The sequence below is a fragment of the Gracilinanus agilis genome, chromosome 5, assembly GCF_016433145.1.
Source record: "Gracilinanus agilis isolate LMUSP501 chromosome 5, AgileGrace, whole genome shotgun sequence".
Classification (NCBI taxonomy): domain Eukaryota; kingdom Metazoa; phylum Chordata; class Mammalia; order Didelphimorphia; family Didelphidae; genus Gracilinanus; species Gracilinanus agilis.
Genome location: NC_058134.1, coordinates 62506124 through 62523639, shown reverse-complemented (window position 1 = coordinate 62523639; position 17516 = coordinate 62506124). Strand labels below are relative to the sequence as shown.

Sequence of the window (17516 nt, the reverse complement as noted above, 5' to 3'; positions counted from 1 at the left end):
CATTTACGACAACAAAACCATTCCCTTTTATGATTCTCATACTAGAATGTATAGCTTTCTACAACTTTCTAGTCTTCTCCATAGGAATTCTTAGGTATCACTCCAGTCTAAAAGGGTGATGGGGTAAGATGGATAATAGCTAGGGGGAAAATGTCTAACCAGGAATGACAAGAGGTTGGTACTACAGGAACACAGTCTTCTAAATGGCTTCTTAACAAATAGCTCTGAGGAGTGACCAACTTGATTCAATCCAACAGTGAACTGAACCATTAGCCTAAATGCTATATTATCATGTAAGGAGCTGAACGGCAGAGCAACTGATTCATAAGCAATATCATACAGAAACAAACAAACTTGGAAGTGATCCTACAAAAAGGGAGAAATGAACATTTAGGATCAGGAATCACCAGATATATCTAAGCCCAATAGGACTTCTCCCTATGAATCTCATTTTCACAGTATTTTAAATGTGTGCCTCAAGAAAGATGTGGGCAATAATTAAAGAGCACACATCTTCCAGGCTCAGGTGAGATGTTTTTAACAACAGCCCTGGCTACCACTTCAGTAAATACCTCTTTTTTAAAGGCTAAGCAGTATCAACTGGTTAATCAATAGTGGAGAAGACTATATTAGATCAGAATGATTCATGAATGAGAATACCAAAAGTCACAGCTTCTGAGGGAAGAAGTTGTCAAGTCTCTATCTCAAGATCCAACCTAGTAGTACTATACAAGTTGGAAATGGGCTCAGACAGCGTACTACACAATTAAATCACATAGACTGCTAAAAAGTCAGATGGATATCTCTATTAGGGAAGGGGATACAACTGTTAAATGAAAATTAATTATGAAAAGACTAAGCAACCCTTTCTTGGTTTTTAAAAGTTATTTTATAATTAATGTTCCTAAAGTGAACATTTCAGAATTTTCAGCTTTTTTTAACCTATTGATTTATTTTTTCTGAGTTTTAAACCTTTACCTTCCATCTTAGAATCAATACTGTGTATTATTTCCAAGAGAGGAGAGCAGTAAGGGTTAGGCAATGGGGGTTAAGTGACTTGCCCAGGATTACGTGATTAGGAAGTTATCTGAGGCCAAATTTGAAGCCAGGATCTCTCGTCTCTAGGCCTGACTCTCAATCCATTGAACCACCCAGATGCCCCTTAGTTATTTACTTTTTTTTTTTTTTTTTTTTTTTTAAATAAACCCTTAATTTTGGTGTATTGTCTCATAGGTGGAAGAGTGGTAAGGGTGGGCAATGGGGGTCAAGTGACTTGCCCAGGGTCACACAGCTGGGAAGTGGCTGAGGTCAGGTTTGAACCCAGGACTTCCCATCTCTAGGCCTGACTCTCACTCCACTGAGCTACCCAGCTGCCCCCTAGTTATTTACTTTTAAAGAACTAGAGTCTATAAATGGAGAATGGGGAAAAGTAAAGGTGTATGAAATGAAAGGACTAAGATGGGGAAGAGGGCAAGTGTTTCAGGGAACTAAGAAGTTAAAATAAAAAAGTTTTCTGGAGCTAAAGTGTAATAGTCCATGAATAAAGTTATAATTGAGCTATTATTTATATGCTATATTTATTATATCTCATGCTATATAAATTTAATAATCTGTAAAATAACATAATAAATTATGATTATTTAACTTACTTTCTCAGTAGTAACTGTCAAAGAAGGAACCAAGGCTGGTGATGGTTCTGGTTGCTTCTTATGTTTTTGTTTGTGTTTGTCTTTTTCTTTATATTTCTAAAAATTAAGAAAAGTAAAATACAGGTTTAGATTTGTATGATGATCCATGCTAGTTTTACCAGAACAAAGTGGGTAAAGGATTTTTTTTCTTCTCACATTTACAAAGCATCTATTTACACTGAACACTGTCCTAGGTACTGAGGACACTGAAATTTATAGGGGATATTATCGGGGAGGGAGATGTGACTCGTGAGTATATAACACATCAAAAATACAAAAGCACATAGGAAGAAAGTAAAACAGACTGCATTAGACCCGAAATTTTGGGAAAGCTCATTATTGATAGGAAGAAATAATAAGAGGCTTCCTGGAAGAGATGAGATTGCATTTGAGGTAAGTTTTGTAAAGGAGAACTGATTCCAAAACCTAGAAAAAGGAAGATCATTGATAGCACAAAGAAAATCATGAGGAAAATCAAAAAAGTAGGGTGAATGAAAGCTTGTTTGGTGAATGGCACTTTTGGCAAACACATTAAGTAAATGAAGGGGAGTCATGCGATATAAAAGAGGAACGATAGGGTGGTAAAAGACTACAGAGCATTTAAAATGACAATGAAATGACTTGAAAATTCCCTCAGTAAGCAAAAAGAAGAAGTCACTAAAGACTTCTGAGAGCAGGGGTGATATGTACAGATAGATACTAAAGAAAGCCTCGTTTCTTAACAAAATAAAGGATAATAGGAAAAGGGAGAACTGATGGAGGTAGAAAGATTAAGAGACAAATGATATTGATCCCTATTCCAAAAGGCACAGGGAGGAAGAGAAAAGATGTGATAGCCAATATGGAAATAAAACTAAAAGACTAATGTACATCAACAGAGACGGGTCAAAATTAATATCAAAGTTTTGAACAAAAAAGAATGCAAATTGGGTGTCAATGATAAAAAAAAAAGAGAGAATGTTAAAAAAGAAAAAGGTCCAAAATTTCCTACTTAAGATACCTCATCATCATTTGGAGGTGAAGATTAAGAACTAAATCTCTGACAAGTTCCAACCAGCTACAAAAGGTCTTGAGTTCAGTCATAGCAACAGAAATTGTCTATTTTCAAAGAGCAAAACTAACTAAATTTAGAGTAATGCCAGCAAGCTAGAAAATACCTTCCAGTGATTTCATTGCAATTCATGAAAACAACAACAGGTACGTGGAAACCAGAACTATAGTTTGACATACAAATAAAGAATTGTGCTCTAGAAGCAGTATAAAAGATAATCAGTGATATATGCCTGAAAAAAGATGGTGGGAGGGTCATGTATCTTGAGCAAAATGTACATGATGAATAGCTTGCATGTCCAATCACTAATAACACAATAGCAATCAATCAATATACATTTATTAAACCCTTACTATGACAATGAGGATACAGAGAAAAACAAAAACAAAACAAATCCTAATCTCAAAGAACTTACACTCTAATATTTAAGCTTAGTAAATTGAAGGTCAATAAACAGCCAGTTGTGTGGTCCTCTCTTAGTGGAAAATAAACACATATTAGAATGGGAAGGTTAATAAAAGACTGTAATTTGTCTTGCTAGGAGTTTCCACACAGATAAAAGTAGAGATCTATCATCATTATCTTCATCAAGATGTATATGGATCTGTACAAAGGCATTATTTAAAATTTTTAATTTAATCTCCCCTCAACCATTACATTTGAAAACAGTTTTGAACATTTAAAAAAAGAATCTTCAGTTTCAAATTATCTCTCTCCTCTCTGATACAGATTTTACCTGTGCAATCATGTAAAACATTTTCTCAAACCAATCTTTTTGAGGAACGGAGGGAGGGAGAGAGGGAGGGAGGGAGGGAGGGAAGGAGAGGAAGGAAGGAAGGAAGGAAGGAAGGAAGGAAGGAAGGAAGGAAGGAAGGAAGGAAGGANAAGGTCAATAAACAGCCAGTTGTGTGGTCCTCTCTTAGTGGAAAATAAACACATATTAGAATGGGAAGGTTAATAAAAGACTGTAATTTGTCTTGCTAGGAGTTTCCACACAGATAAAAGTAGAGATCTATCATCATTATCTTCATCAAGATGTATATGGATCTGTACAAAGGCATTATTTAAAATTTTTAATTTAATCTCCCCTCAACCATTACATTTGAAAACAGTTTTGAACATTTAAAAAAAGAATCTTCAGTTTCAAATTATCTCTCTCCTCTCTGATACAGATTTTACCTGTGCAATCATGTAAAACATTTTCTCAAACCAATCTTTTTGAGGAACGGAGGGAGGGAGAGAGGGAGGGAGGGAGGGAGGGAGGGAGGTTTGCTTTGGTTTAGATTCAGACTGTATGAGTTCTTTCTGAAGCAGAAGGTATTTTTCATCATGAATCCTTTGGACTCTTAGCCAAGTCATGCGTTTTTCATTGAACGTTACTGCTGTCACTATGTATAATCTTCTGGTTTTGCTTACTTCACTCTGCTTCAGGTTCTGTAAGTTTTTCCAAATTCTTCTAGGTTCTTCTGTTCATCACTTTTTACACCACAAATAGCATTCCATTACAATCATAGACTATTACTTAGCCAATCTCTAATTAATGGGAATCTGGTCACTTTCCAATTCTTTTGCCCCACAAAGAAAGCTGCTTTAAATATTTTCTACATAAGGGGCAGCTGGGTAGCTCAGTGGATTGAAAGCCTGGCTTAGAAATAAATATATAGAGCCAAATAGAAAGATTCATTTGTACAATATACATGCATAATCTACAAATGGGTCTTTCTCCATTTTGTCTTTTTATCTCTTTCAGATACAAACGCAGTAATAGTATTGCCAGGATTCAGGGTATGTACCATTTTATAAACCATTAGGCATAGGTACAAACTGGTCTCCCAAATGGATCAATAGTCATTTCTGCATGACCTCAAAGAGCGTTAATTAATCTGTTGATATCCTTTGACCATTGATCAATTGGGGAATGACTTGTATTCTTATACCTTCAATTCATTTCTCTGTGTATTTGGAAGAGAGACCTTTATTAAGAAAGTAAAAAAATTTTTCATCATTATGAGTACTATTAATTACTCCAATCCTATTTCACTCCTTCTTTATCCTTTTCTCTTTTGCTTTCTGTCCATCCTCAAAAAAGTGCTTGGCTTCTGACCAACACATCCCCAAATTTGCCCTCTTTTCTACGAGTCACACATTCTATATCCCCTTTCCCCCCTGCTTTCCTGTACGGTAAGGCTGTTTTCTATACTCAATTGACTTTGTGTGTTCTTTCCTCATTGAGCCAATTCTGATGAGAGTAAGGTTCACATGCTCTCCTCCCCATTTCCCTCATCTTCCCCTCCACTATAAAAGCTCTTTCATGCATCTTTTATGTGAAATAATATGCTCCATTCTATTTTTCCTTTCCACCACTTCTCAATGAATTCCTTTCATGTCTCATTTTTGTTTTATTTTTATATCATCCCATAATATTTAATTGACAATGTTGTCCTCTAAATTATGTACACTCCTTGTAATTGCCCCCAAAATGACAAAGTTCTTTGGCATTTTAAGAATCACCTCTCCATGTACAAATGCAGATAATTTAACCTTATTGAATGTCTTTTAATTTCTCTTTCCTGTTTACCTTTTTGTGATTCATTTGCACCTGGTATTTGAGAGTCAAAATTTCCATTCAGCTCTGGTCATTTCATTAGGAATGCTTTAGTCTTCGATTTCATCAATATCCATTTTTTTCCCCTGAAGATTTTGTTGGATGATTCTTAGAAGTCTTGGTTCCTTTGCCCTCTGAAATACATACCAGGCATTTTAATGTAGAAGCTGCTGAGTCTTATGTTATCCTAACTGTAGCCTATGTTATATGAATTTTTTTTTGGTTTTTGTTGCTTGCAGTATTTTCTCCTTGACCTAGGAGTTTTTGAATTTGACTATAATATTCCTGAGAATTATCCTTTTGGAATCTCTTTTTAGGAGGTAATGCAGATTCTTTCCATTTTTATTTTGTCCTCTGGTTCTAGAATATCAGAGCAGTTTTCCTTGATGATTTCTTGAAAGATAATGTCTCAGCTCTTTTTTTGATCACGGCTTTTAGGTAGATCAATAATTCTTAAATGATCCCTCTTGGATTAATTTTCCAGGTCACTCATTTTTCCCATGAGGTACTACATGTTTTTTTAATTCCATTTTTTCATTCTTTTGACTTTGCTTGATCATTTCTTCTTGATGTCTCATGGAGTTATTAGCTTGTTTGCCTAATTATAATTTTAAAGACATCTTTTTCTTTAGTGAGCTTTTGTAACTCCTTTTTCATTTGGCTAATTCTACTTTGTAGAGTTTTTTTTTCCACAGTGATTATTTTATACCTCTTTTTCCGAAGGGGCAATTCTTTCAAATTTTTCTCTTCAGTGAATTTTTCTATTATTCTTCCATTTGGCCAATTCTACTTTTGAAGGAACTCTTCCCTGAATTTTTATGCCTCTTTTACCAACTGATCTATTCTTTTTTTTTTTTTGTATTAATTTCTTCAAAATGTTTTTGTGCCTCCTTTACCTAAGCTCTTAACCTTTTTCATGATTTTCCTCCATTGCTCTCATTTCTTTTCCTAATTTTTCTTTCATATTTGATTTTTAAAATCTCTTTTTAGACCCTCCATTAATTCTTTTTTGTACCTGAGAGCAACTCATACTTTTTCCTTGGGGGCTTTGGATGCAGCAGTATTGACTTTGTTGTCATCTTCTGAGATTGAGCCTATCCTGTCACCAAAATAACTTCCTACGGTAAGTTCCTTTTTCTGTTGCTATTTGCTCATTTCCCTACCTTTTTCTTTTCTTTTAGTATAGAAAACTGTTAAACTTGGACTCTATAACAGTGGTAAAGAGAACACTGTTCAAAGCTTTATATTCTTTGTACACCTGCCTTCAGAGATGGCAGTGGGGATCTATCGTCCAATGTAAGAAGAGGTGTGTTTAGTACTCTCTTGGCCTGTGCTCTGGTCTGTGAATAACCCCAAGCACTCTTTTATCACTTTGAATTGTGACAAGGGGTCCTCTGTTCCCCTGTGGATCCAAGGGCTGGTGTATGCAGGTGCTCCTCTTCACCCTGTGACTATACCCAAGAACTGTGATCTAGTTCATGTATAGACAATGCGACAAGAGCCTTGAACCCAGAGCCAGCAAAAGGACCCCTGTAATCTCCTTCTGAGCATGTGACTGAGAATTCTGGAAGCCTTGCAGGATGTTTCAGTTGTGTCCAAAGTCTGCTCCTTCAGTAGGGCCTACCCTGGCTTACTGTGCTCCACCTCCACTCTAGTATGCTAGATCCCTTATCCTGGCCTTCTAAGTTGTTTCAGGCTGAAAAATTACTTTATCTTGTCTTTTTGTGGGTTATGCTACTCCGGAATCCATTTGCAGGCATTATAGCACTGCTTTTTGAAGAGTAATTAGGTAGAAATCAGATATATCCCTATACCTTCTCTGCCCTCTTAGGTTCACATCCTCAATCCTATTTTTTCAATTGTTTTTTTTTTTCTTAGTGATTTTTTTTGTACCTCACTTTCCAATAAGCCAATTCTGCTTTTTCTAAGACATTCTTATATTCAGTGAATTTATATATGCTTTTTTATTTGGCTAATTCTGCTTTTTAAGAAGTTCATCTCAACGGATTTTTGTGCCTTTTATTAATTGGCCTATTCTGTTTTTTAAAGTATTAGATTCTCCAGAATTTTTTATTGCCTTCTTTATGAACCAATTCTTTTTTCATATTTTTCAGTATTAATCAATCATTTCTTTTCCCAATTTTTCTTCTCTCTGATTTTTAAAATCCTTTCTCAGTTCCTTCATTAATTCTTCTTGTACTTGAGACCAATTAATATTTTTCTTAGAGGCTTTAGATGCAGCACTATTGATGTTGTTGTCTATTAGTGCCTTTCCTCACCCTGGGACCTCAAACCAAGACTTCAATCTGGATCTGTATATAGGGAATGCAACAAAAGTCTTCCACCCAAAGCCAGATAAGAGATCCCTATAATCTCCTGAATGGTTGTCCAACTCCCCTTATGTTCTGTGGCTGAGAGCTCAAAAAGCCTTTGCTGCTGATTCAGCTGTCTCTAATGCCCCTTATAGTAGTGGGGCCTTCCTTAGTGTACTACTTTGTGCACCATTTCTACCCTGCAGCAGTAGATCTTTTGTGCTGCTTTCTAAGTTGTGTTTCACACCAATTTTTGTAGTTATATACTTTTCCAGAATTTTTTTAGAGACATTATATCATAATTGTTTGGAGGGTAATTTGGTGGAGATGAGGTGTGCCCATGTACCTTCTCCACCATCTTGACTCTATCACAGTAAATGTATTTTTAAACTAAAATTTCAAATGTATTTGGTCAACATGTATTCAGTTCCAACTTTAGAGTAGATATGTTTAAAGTGTTATCAAGTGTGAAAGAGCTCAAACATTATCCCCACAACTACCCTCTCAAATCCCTAATCATCAGAACTGTCCTAGTTTCCTGGATGAAGTAGGCTTTCAAGTCTACCTTGTACACTTGGAAAAGAATTCAACATTCACAGAGCAATTAATGCATCAGAAAGCTGAAAAACAAAGTAGTGTAGCTTAAAAGGGAAGAAGGTCTCTTCGCCTCCAGCACTGATTGTTGTCATAAAAAAAAAAAAAAGAAAGAAAGAAAGAAAAGATGGCATAGCCCTAATCACTTCTGGAGCATTTAAAAAGCTTTTATAACACAGAATACAAGGACATTTAGTCATGCTATCACTGGTGTGATGAAAATAAATGAGTGGAGAAAGGGGAGGGAAAGAAAAAGGGAGGGGGGGATTATAAAGTACTTTACATATACTACCTCACTGATCCTCAAGTATCCTGATAAGAAGAAATACTTTTGAGGGAGGGAGACACATATAGAGTAAAGTTAAGGGGATGGAGCTGGAACATAATTTATTATGCATCATCTAAAGTAAAAAAAAAAGAAGTAGCAATTATGATCTCAAGCAATATTAAAGCAAAAAATAGCTCTAATTTTAAAAAGATAAAGAGGGAAAGTAGGTACTGTTAAAAGATTCAATAGACAATGAAGTAATAGCAATACTAAACATATATAGTACCAAATGATATAACAGAAAAATTTTTAAAGGACAACTTAAATGAGCTTCAGGAGGAAATAGACAGTAAAACTAGATTACTGGGAAAGCTCAACTTTCTCCTCTCTAGATAAACTGAACCAAAAAAATAAACAAGCAAAAAGTGAAGAAAATTACTGAAATATTATTAAAATTATAACTAATAGATCTCTGAAGAAAACTAAAAGGAATTTAAAAGGGATATGCCTTTTTTTCAACAGTACATGGCCCCTACACAAAAACTGATCATGTAATAGGGCATAAAAACACAACCAATATCAGAAAAGCAGAAATAAATACTTTCTTTCCAAAGCATAGAGCAATTTAAATTATCAATAAAAGGTCCATATGAAGACAAATCAAAACTTAATTGGAAGCTAAATAATCTAATTCTAAAAAAGGGGCAGGTCACAGAATTATAGAAACAATGCAACAATTTCATTAGGGAGAATCACAATGATGAGACATAAAATCAAACTTTATGGGATATAGCCAAAGCAGTACGTAGGGAAAATTTTATCTCTAAATACCTATATTAATAAAGAAAAACCTGATCAATGAATTGAGCCTGCAACTAAAAAACACAAAAAAATCAGAGACTAAATTTGAAATCCTAAAAATAAAAGGAGAAATTTTAAAAACTGAAAGAATCATTGAAATAATAAATAAACTAGAAAGACTTCCAGGAATTGATGCACAGAGAAAGGAGCAGAACCAGGAGAACACTGTACACAGAGACTGATATAATGTGGCACGAATGAATGTAACAGACATTTCTACTAGCAACAATACAATGACCCAGGACAATCCAGAGGAACTGAGAAAGAACACTATTCACACCCAGAGAAAGAACTATGAGAGCAGAAACACAGAAGAAAAACATAGGATCAATCACATGGTTTGATGGGGATATGATTAGAGTTTTTTTGTTATTTTTTTTCGTAAACCCTTACCTTCTGTCTTGAAGTCAATACTGGGTATTATATTGGTTCCAAGGCAGAAGAGTGGTAAGGGCTAGGCAATGGGGATCAAGTGATTTTCCCAGGGTAACACAGCTGGGAAGTGTCTGAGGTTGGATTTGAACCTAGGACCTTCTGTCTCTAGGCCTGACTCTCAATCCACTGAGCTACCCAGCTGCCCCCAAGAGTTTTGATGTTAAAAGATCACTCTACTGCAAATATGAATAACATGGAAATATGTTTTGAACAATGATACATGTCTAACCCAGTGGAATTGCTTGTCAGCTCCAGAAGGGGGTAGGGAAGAGGGGTGGGAAAAAACATGAATCATGTAACCATGGGAAAATATCCCTAAAAAATAAATAAATAAAATTTTGAGCAGCAATGAAGAAATAAGACTAGGAGTTAGTTTATGATAAAATAAAATAGAGCATTGATTAATTTTATTAAAAGAAAGAAAATCAAATAACCAGTATCAAAAATACGAAGTGAATTCATCACGAAGAGGAAATTAAACAATCATTAGGAGCTATTTTCTCCAATTATATACCAATAAATATGCCAATCTAATTGAAATGGATGAATATTCATAAAACTATATATTGCCCAGATTAACAAAAGAGGAAATAGAATACTTAAATAACTACATATCAGAAAAAGAAATTAAACAAGTTGTTAATAAATTCCCTAAGAAAAAATCCTCAGGGCCAGATAGATTCACAAGTGAATTCTATCAAACATTTAAAGAACAATTAATACCAATTACATAAAGTACTTGGGAAAATAGGCAAAGGAGTGCTACCAAATTCTTCTTATGACAAATATAGCATGTTTACTAAATCCCAGAAGAGCAAAACAATGAAATAAAATCATAGTCCAAATTCATTAATGTAGATGTAAAACTTTTTAAACACTAGCTAGTAAACTACAGCAATATATCACAAGGATCATTTGCTATGATCAGGTGGGATTTATACCAGGAATGCAGAGATGACTTAATATCAGGATAACTGTCAGCATAATTGACTATATCAATAGCCAAACTAAGAGATATCACATGATTATCTCAATAGATGCAAAAAAAGTCCTTGACAAAATACCACACCCATTCCTATTAAAAATACTACAAAACAGAGGGTACCTGGGTGGCTCAGTGGATTGAGAGCCAGGCCTCAGACACTTCCTAACTGTGTGACCCTGGGCAAGTCACTTAACCCCCATTGCCTAGCCCTTACCACTCTTCTGCCTTAGAGCCAATACACAGTATTGACTCCAAGACAGAAGGTAAGGGTTTAAAAAAAAAAAACCTACAAAATATAGGAATGAATGGGCTATTTCTTAAAATGATAAAAAAAGTATGTAGCTAAAACCATCAGCAAGTATTATCTGCAATGGAGATCATTTTAAAGCCTTCCCAATAAGATCAGAAATGTGTAGCAAGGATGTCCATTATCACTACTATTATTTAATATTATACTAGAAATGTTAGCTTTAAGAATAAGAAAGTAAAGGAATTAAAGAAGGTAATAAGGAAACTAAGCTATCACTCTTGCAAATGATATAATGGTATACTTAGAGAATCCTAGAGAATTAGCTAAAAAACTAACTGAAATAATAATTTTAGCAGTTTCCAAATACAAAATAAGCCCACATAAATAGGCAGTTCTATATATTACCATCAAATGTTAGCAGCAAGAGATAGAAAGAAGTTCCATTTAAAATAACTCTAGACAATATAAAATACCTGGAAATATACTCGCCTTGATTATAAAACATATTGATTATAGGAATTATATGAACACAATTTCAAAAAACAAAGTCAGATCTAAACAATTGGAAAAATATTAATTGCTAATGGGTAAGCAGAGCTAATAAAAAATAACTTACTTATTCAGTACCATAGCAACCAAAGTACCAAATAATTAGTTTAAAGAACTAGGAAAAATAACAAAATTCACAGGAAGAATAAATGATCATGAATATCAAGGGAACTAATGGGGGTAAAAAAAGTAAAGGAAGGTGGCCTAGAAGGATCAGTTCCTCAAACTGTATTGTAAAGCACTTATCATTAAAACTGTCAGGTACTGTTTAAGAAATAAACTGGTGGATCACTGGAAGAGATTAGACACACAATGTACAGGAGTAAATGACATAGCAAACTAGTGTTTGATAAACCAAATTCCCCAGGTTTGGTATAAGAACTCAATTCAACAAAACCAACTGGGAAAATTAGAAAATAGTATGGCAGAAATTAAGTATACATCAATATCTTATACCCCATTCCAAGATAAGGTCAAAATGGGAATATGATTAAGATATAAAGAGTGGCAGCAAAAATAAATTGGGGGGGGGGGGAGAAACAGCTGGGTAGCTCAGTGGATTGAGAGCCAGGCCTAGAGACAGGAGGTCCTAGGTTCAAATCTGGCCTCAGACACTTCCCAGATGTGTGACCCTGGGCAAGTCACTTGACCCCCATTGCCTACCCTTACCACTCTTCCACCTATAAGTCAATACACAGAAGTTAAGGGTTTAAAATAAAATTTAAAAAAAATTTTTTTTAATAAATTAGGGGAATGCAGAATTATTTATCTGTCAAATCTATGGAAAAGGTAAGAATTTATAACAAACCAACAAGAGATACAGTACATAAGATATAAAGTACTTTTGATTACAGTAAATTAAAAAGCTTTTTGTACAAAGGAAAACGAACTGGGAAGAAAATTTTATAACAAATTTCTCTAATAAATGTCTCATTTCTCAAATTTATAGAGAGCAAAGTAAAATTTATAACATCATTCCCCAGTTGACAATAGTAAAAGGATAGAAACACAATTTTCAGATGAAGAAATAAGTTTTCAATAATCATGAAAAAATGTTCTAAAATCACTCTTAGAGAAATGCTGATTAAAACAATTCTGAGTTACTACCTCACACCTACCAGATTGGCCCATGTGGCAGTAAAGAAAAAGGATAAATGTTGGATGGGATGTGGCAAAAATGGGATACTAATAAGTTGTTGGTGGAGTTATGAACTAATCCAAATATATTCTGTAGGATTACTTGAAACTATGCACAAAACGGTACAAAACTATGCATACCATACCCTTTGATCTGATAATACCACTACTGGGTCTACAGCCCAAAAAGTTCATTAAAAAATGGGAAGGGATCCTCTTGTACAAAAATACTTATAGCAGCTCTTTTTGTGATGGCAACAAATTGGAAACTGAGGGGATTTCCATCAATTGGGGAATGGCTAAACAAACTATGATACAAGTTGGTGATGGAATATTATTGTGCTATAAGAAATAATAAGCAAGATAATTTCAGAAAAAGATGGAAAGATCTACATGAACTGATGCAGAGCAAAACAAACAGAACCAGGAGAATATTATACACAGTAATAGCAATATCGCACAATGATCAACTGTGAAAACTTGCCTATACTCAGCAATGCAATGCTCTGAGACAGTTCTGAAGGACTTATGACAAAGAATGCTTTCTGCCTACAGATAAAGAACTACTGGTATCAGATGTTGCAGATCAAAGCATACTACCTTTCACATTAGTTTATTTAGTTTTATTTGGGAGTTTGGGTTTTATATTAGTATTCTCTTACAGTAACCAATACATATATAAATCAAATTGTTTACCATCTCCAAGAAGGGAAAGAGAAGGAGACAATTTGGACTTTATACTTTTGGAAAATTTATGTTAAAATTATTACATATAATTGGGAAAATAAAATAGCTTAAGTCTCAATCCACCTCAGGTAAGGGTAGATCCAAGGAGATTTAAAGGCCGGTGTTGTGTTAGACGTTCTACTGGAATATCCAGCTAAATATATCCTATAACTAGAGATTTGAGTCTGAGGCTTGGGAGAGATGATGTTGTAGGAGTTATATAACCCTACTACAGAGGTTAACAGTAAGATATCATCTGGTAAGTTCTCTGCATGGTGGTGGTAGCTGAAGCCATGGAACAATATGTAGAGAGAAATTTGGTTACAAAGTGAACCCTTGAGGAATAAATCAAAATAAGTAATCAAGACTAGAAATCAGTAAAAGAGACAGAAAAATAGTAGTTAGGAAATGAGGTAGGAAAACCAGTAGCATGTATAATATTGAAGGGACAAAAATCTAAGAATCTTTCTCATAAGTTGTGACTGAGAAAAGGAAGAATGTTGCAAATTTAGAAAACCAAATACACAAGTAATAATATTTTAAAAACAAATTATTTCTAGCTCTCTTCTCCAGTGTTCTAACCTATTGACTAAGTCACTGAAAAGAGAAAGCTTGAAAACAACAATCCACATTGGTAACAAGTAACTTTGTAAGTGTTTCTAAGTATATAGGCACACAATACATTATCCAATTCAATGCTGATTAAGCACTAGGAATGTCCTATGCAAACAAGTATGCAATGGTGGCCCTTATAAGTTATGAGGTAAATCAGGATGTGCCTTTGGGGAAAAAACTCTAAGACCATTAGTTACAAAGGGAATACCTTAAATATATATGTACCACCTTATAAGAATGGTAAGCAAGAAAAATGGCCATGATGTTTTTAGAAAGGTATCTTGATTAAAACAGGATGATCTTAAATAAGGAAAACATGAAGTAATCTTTTTGAAGACTTCTGTAAAATTTATGAAATTGGGGGGGGGGGGGGTTTGGGGAGGGTCAGAATTCAAAATGAGAATTATCTTGAAAGATGATATATACATCACTCAGAAGAGAATTAACAGGGCAGCTGGGTAGCTCAATGGATTGAGAGCCAGGCCTAGAAACGGGAGGTCCTAGGTTCAAATCTGGCCTCAGACACTTCCCAGCTGTGTGACCCTGAGCAAGTCACTTGATCTCCATTGTCTACTCTTACCACTCTTCTGCCTTGGAGCTAATAAACAGTATTGACTTCAAGACAGAAGGTAAGGGTTTTAAAAAAAAAAAAAAAGAAGAGAATTAACAACTGGGGGGGGGGGAATAGCCCTTGAAGATCTGAACAATAGGCACTTTTGATATATAACATACTTGCATAGGTACTGGGTTCTTTTCTCATAGGGGAAGGAGAAGATTCTGATTTCATTATTTTTTTTTAATTCCCTCAAATAATGTAGATCTCTAACTTTTAGCTGAAAGAGCAGTCTAGGGCACTAAGTCAATTAGTCAGCATTTATTAAGCACCTACTATGTCCCAGGCACTACCCTACAAAGAAAAATCTAAAAAACAAAAATAAAGAATTGCTGCTCTCAAAGAGCTGTCAGTCTAGAGGCAGTTGGGTGGCTCAGTAGATGCAGAGCCAGGCCCAGAGATGGGAGCTCCTGGGTTCAAATCTGGCCTCAGATACTTCCTAGCTGTGGGACCGTGGACAAATCACTTGACCCCCCCACTCCCCATTGCCTAGCCCTTACCACTCTTCTGCCGTGGAACCAAATACACAATATTGATTCCAAAATAGAAGGCAAGGGTTTAAAAAAAAAAAAAAGCTGGATGGAGAATGAATTAAAGTGGTGAGAGATTTTAGGCAGGCCAACCCACAAACAGGCAACAAGCCTAAGGGTGAGGTGATGAGGACCCGTACTACAGTGGTGGCAGTTTCTAAGGAAAGGAAAAGGTATATACAAGAAATGTTATCAAAGTAGAGACCCATATCTGGGGAGAAAGAGAGATAATTTGGATCTTATAATTTCAGAAAACATATATGGAAAATTGTTACTGCATGTAATTGGGAAAAAATATCTTTTAATAAAAAAAAAGAAGAAGAAAAGACTTGGCAACTGATTGGATATTGAAGGAGTCAAGGATGACACCTACTATTTTGCCATGTTATATTCACAAACATTATCTCTAAATAAAATCTACAAAAACTTAAAAGACTAAGTAGTTGAGAATTGGTGAATAAGAGGAATTAGTTGTTGTCTATCATTGTTCAGTCATGTCTAACTCTTTGTGACCCCATTTGGGATTTTCTTGGCAAAGATACTCAAGTGGCTGCCATTTCTTTTTCTACCTCGTTTTACAGATGAGGAAACTAAAGCAAATAGGGTTAAGTGACTGGTCCAGGGTCACCTAGAGTGCCTGATACCAGATTTGAACTCAGGAAGATGAGTGTCCCGGACTCCAGGCTCAGCACTCTAGCCACTGTACCATCTTACTATTCATTAAACATCTGTGAGGCAGCCCTGCCATTCAAAAGTGAGGTAAAGTCCTGCCTCTGAACCACAGTGATTTCATGACACTGAGCAACTTCCAAGAACTCTAGGTGACTAAGTCAAGCCAACAAGTTAACATGTGCCTAGTTCTTACTATGTGCCAGGCACTGTGCGAACAACTGGGAATACACAGAAACAATGCCTGAACTCGAAGTACTCACATTCATCTGTGTAAAGAAGATAACTAAACCTGTGAGAGCTGACAAGATAACTAAACAGTTTTGGGAGGGGAAGAGCCCAAGACAAAACCAAAAGGGTTCAAACTTTATAAGTGAGACTTTTCTCTCTCCAGTGCTCCCTGTATCATCAGATCTCCTAGTGTGGGTCATAGTTCCTGGGAGTTCCTAAAACCCTTTTGGAGTGGTTGTTAGGGGAGATGGGGATGTTTTTTAAGGTCAAAACTATTTTCACAATTCTGAGATATCTGCCTTTTTCTCACAAATAGTTTTTCAAAGTCTACATACATCACTTGTGAGTTAAATATCTAGCTGCAAACATAAAGAATTAATATCTTGTCTGAAAAATTGTACTCACAAATGGATGAATCTATAGAACTAGCTAGCTCTTACTGTTTTGTTTATACTCATTTGATATCAGCATCAAATAAATATCAAAGTAGTACTAAAATCTTGAAAGTATTGAATAATTTTCTGGAACCTCATAGTTTATCCTGGAATAACTATAGATACTTGCACTAATGATATAAAAGCAATGATAGGTAAAATTGCTGGCACTTTGGCATGTATCAAAACAGTGGCATCAAACTGTGCCAGCAGTCACTACTGTAAAGGTCCTTTTGATATTCTTTGTTACCAAACAGGAATTACATATAAAGAACTTCTGCATGCCAAAGTACAGTGGTTGTTTTGAGGAAAAGTCTTCATTACTACTGTTTTGAGTTGCAGGCTGCAGTAAACAATTTTTCCACTAATACCATTTTTACTTGAAAAAAAGGACTGATAGACAAAATATATATTGAATAAAGTGAACTTGGACCTTAAAGGAAAATAACTACATTATTTTTTGCCAATGACAAATTTCAAGCTTTCTTGCAAAATTAAAAATTCTGGAAATCTTGTATCTGCCGGCATGAGCTGGGCAGCCTTCCCAATAATTAAAGGTTTTCTGATGAAATCAATGGTGATATTAACAATCATGAGTTTTTGATATTGTATTTTGAATCATAAGTATAAGTGAACCAATATTTTATAAATTATCAGTATATTGTTTAAAATGATGTATCAGTATAAATCTATTCAAGTTACAAGACAGAACAATGGATTTAATTTAAGAAAATACTGAACTTTTCAGCTATATGGTTTCAGATTCCACACTGCAACTAAGAAAATAGTTTGTCAAGTTTTGGTATATCATTCGATAATATCTAAAATGATTTGAAAAGACTTAAAATACTGCTACTTTTATAACTACATATATGTAGAGGCTAAATTTTCTTCTTCCACTTCATCATATTGCAACAGACTAAATATAGAAGTAGATGTAAAAATTAATTTCTTTTATTATAC

General features: G+C 34.9%; 1 protein-coding gene across 1 annotated transcript in view; it reads right to left on the bottom strand.

The window, feature by feature from the left end:
* The window catches only part of MLLT10 (MLLT10 histone lysine methyltransferase DOT1L cofactor), a 177987-nt gene that overhangs the window by 103065 nt on the left and 57406 nt on the right, over positions 1 to 17516 (bottom strand). Inside the window, exon 7 of the mRNA XM_044678927.1 lies at positions 1650 to 1745. Within this exon, the coding sequence (XP_044534862.1) occupies positions 1650 to 1745 (96 nt within the window). The remainder of the gene's footprint in view (positions 1 to 1649; positions 1746 to 17516) is intronic.